The sequence below is a fragment of the Apaloderma vittatum genome, unplaced genomic scaffold, assembly GCF_000703405.1.
Source record: "Apaloderma vittatum isolate BGI_N311 unplaced genomic scaffold, ASM70340v1 scaffold766, whole genome shotgun sequence".
Taxonomy (NCBI): domain Eukaryota; kingdom Metazoa; phylum Chordata; class Aves; order Trogoniformes; family Trogonidae; genus Apaloderma; species Apaloderma vittatum.
In genome coordinates this window covers 106507-109193 of record NW_009723195.1, presented here as the reverse complement: position 1 = coordinate 109193, position 2687 = coordinate 106507, and the positions used below count along the sequence as shown (strand labels likewise).

General features: G+C 36.3%; 1 protein-coding gene across 1 annotated transcript in view; it reads left to right on the top strand.

Moving 5' to 3' along the window:
- The window catches only part of LOC104275909 (dachshund homolog 2-like), a 24179-nt gene extending 21960 nt beyond the window's left edge, over positions 1-2219 (top strand). The window contains exon 6 of the mRNA XM_009872004.1: positions 1330-2219. Within this exon, the coding sequence (XP_009870306.1) occupies positions 1330-1367 (38 nt within the window). The 3' untranslated portion in view covers positions 1368-2219. The remainder of the gene's footprint in view (positions 1-1329) is intronic.
- Positions 2220-2687: the final 468 nt, after the last annotated feature.

Genomic DNA, 2687 nt, shown 5'->3' with positions numbered 1-2687 from the left:
CTTTACTCTTGCTTACATCCAAAATACGTATTAAATCATCTCTGTTTGGAGAGCCGGAGCCTCCTTAAAACCATGAAACATTCAATTACTAATTAGCTGTTTCCTGTTCCTAATGAAGTGAACATGTCGGATTTGGATTAAAATTCAGCTCCCGCTCTCCTCTGTTTATGGTTCCAGATGTTTTTGTTTTATCTAGGAGGTTACTTTGACAGCTACTGCTAAATGATAAATCACTCATATTATAGCTGAAATGCATTTTGAAATTGAAATGTGGCAAACTTTGAGATTGCTCCAAGGATCGGTGTCAGTTAGCAGGTCAATACTTGTTCTTTCCTTCTGAGTCTTCGGTATTGGCATATGTAAAACAGTAATGGGGTAGATGTCAACATTATACAAAATGCTTCTCGATATTATCATTTTGCTATCATCATCTTCGAGATCAGTACTTGCAGCTTTAGCTGGGTGCGTTCGTGATTCATTGTATAATGAACAAGAATATGGATTCTTGTTAGCTTCAATTTCCGTGGGCATTTTAATATTTCTTTTTTCTCTGGGCTTAGAGTTGCTTAGTGTGAAAAATCACAGTTGATAACTACTGTATCTAGGAATATTTTTATGAAGGAAAGAAGTGGCTTTCTGCTTGTTTCCCTAAATAAAAAATTATATTTTTTTGGAAAGAAATGTGGCAATTTCTGAAGGAAAGAAGAGGCTTGAAAGAACAGTTATTGGTTTAATTCTACTACCTTTTTTTTTTTTATGCAATTCAAATTTAACCAACTGTTCCTAGGAGGTCGTCGTACACGTAATAATGATATGTTTTAAAGCTGATGCCACGTTAGTCTGTCTTATAGAGGCACGCAATACAATGCAGGCTGCCTTCTGAGAAAAAGAAAAAAAGAGAAAAATGAGCAAATACCAATCAAGGTGTTTACAGCCCCTGCTCAGCAGGTGCTGGTGGGCAAGGACAGGTCGAGCCAAGGCTGATGGGTCTTTAGCACGGCCAAGTGCCCACCCCCATCCCAGCCGGTGAGAAGGTGAAATTCTGCTGAGACCACCCCGTGCCCTCCCGAGGGCTTTGGTGTCACAGAATCACAGGAGTTGGAAGGGACCTGCTGTCCAACCCCCCTGCCAGAGCAGGATCGCTGGCCGGTGCCTCTTGTTCCTGTGGAAAACGTACTCACGTGATGGATAGTTCACAGCACTTGTAGATCTGATCATTTGGCTTGAGGAAAAAAAAATAAAAATCCACAAATGTGGAAACTCACCTAAGCTTCAGTTAATTCTAAAATGCATAACTGACCCTTTTTTCTTCTTTTTTTCCCCCTCCAGAAAACAGAACATACATCAAGCCTACTATTATGTACTGAAGGAAACACCCATTGTTGAAAAATGTATAATGACCACTATTTGAAGACTATATAATTCATGACAAATGTCCCTTTCAACCTTTGATGCCTTCAGTACTGTGTGAAGAACAGGATTTGTAGCATGAAACGAAGGACAATTTCAAGCAATTTACTGTTGCTGCATCGAAAACTGCCGTATTAAGACATATTGAGACTTTTTACAAGCTTACCATACCAAACCAAGCCCGTTGCAACCGATCATTTTTAGGTCCCTGGAGATAGAAAGGAGTTTTAGTATTTTTAAGCACATACAGGAATTATTCCCCCTTCCCCCCCCGAAAAAAAGAACTTTTTTTTCTTTTTTTTTTCTTTTTTTTCTAAGGAGGTAGCTATTACTGGATAGCAATGGCACAATGATTTTAAGCCACAAAGGTCCTCACTGGCTGTACATCATACAAGTCCAGTTTATCACTGAAACTGTTCAACATGGAGCTGTTTCGATTGTGTTTATAACTTAAGCTTTGTTTACTGAAGCAGATACTCGATATATATTACGTTTTAAAAAGAAATGTGTGTACATTTTTTAAAAGAATGATGTAAAAATTGTCCTTTCATTAGATGACCAATTCAAAAGTGTGAGCTAAACCCTAATAGCTGACGTAATACGAGGATTATAATTGATGCTTTTTTTTATGCTCAGTTCAGCTTGGCTTTTGGTCTTTTAAGATGAAAAAAAATGAATATGCAGTAGAGTGTTAGATAATGGAAACTTTTAAGTATGGTTTCTCTGTTGTACCATATTAAGTTAAAGTACACATTCTTTGTTAAAAATGTTCTTGCTAAAAATACAGTATTAAAAATTTTTTTGTTTGACTTTGGAAATCTTTTAAGATTTTTTTTTTTAATGGACTGTGAATTCCCATAGTTACTGTACTAATGCAAACTAGTCTTTTGCACTATTAAAAATACTTGAAGAGATTCCTTAATAAAGAGGGTGGGCTGGTATTAAACATTTTCCTAATTATTTTATGTTCCAAATTCTGAACTTTGCAACCGAGATATTTTCCTTTCTCAAAATACGTGACTGAAGGCTGGTTTGAGTCAAGTGGAATTAAGTCATCACCTGTTCACTCTTTACTTTCACTCATGGGTCAGAGGCACAATGCTTATTTACTTATAAACTCATGTTTATAGATGCGTATTTATGTTCACACACACAAACCTAAATTAAATCACTGTCAGTTAAAACTAATAAAAACCCTTTAAATAGATTTATGGGGAATACATTGCCTACGGTTATGTATATTCCTAGCTCTATCTGTTTCTATATTATTATCCCTA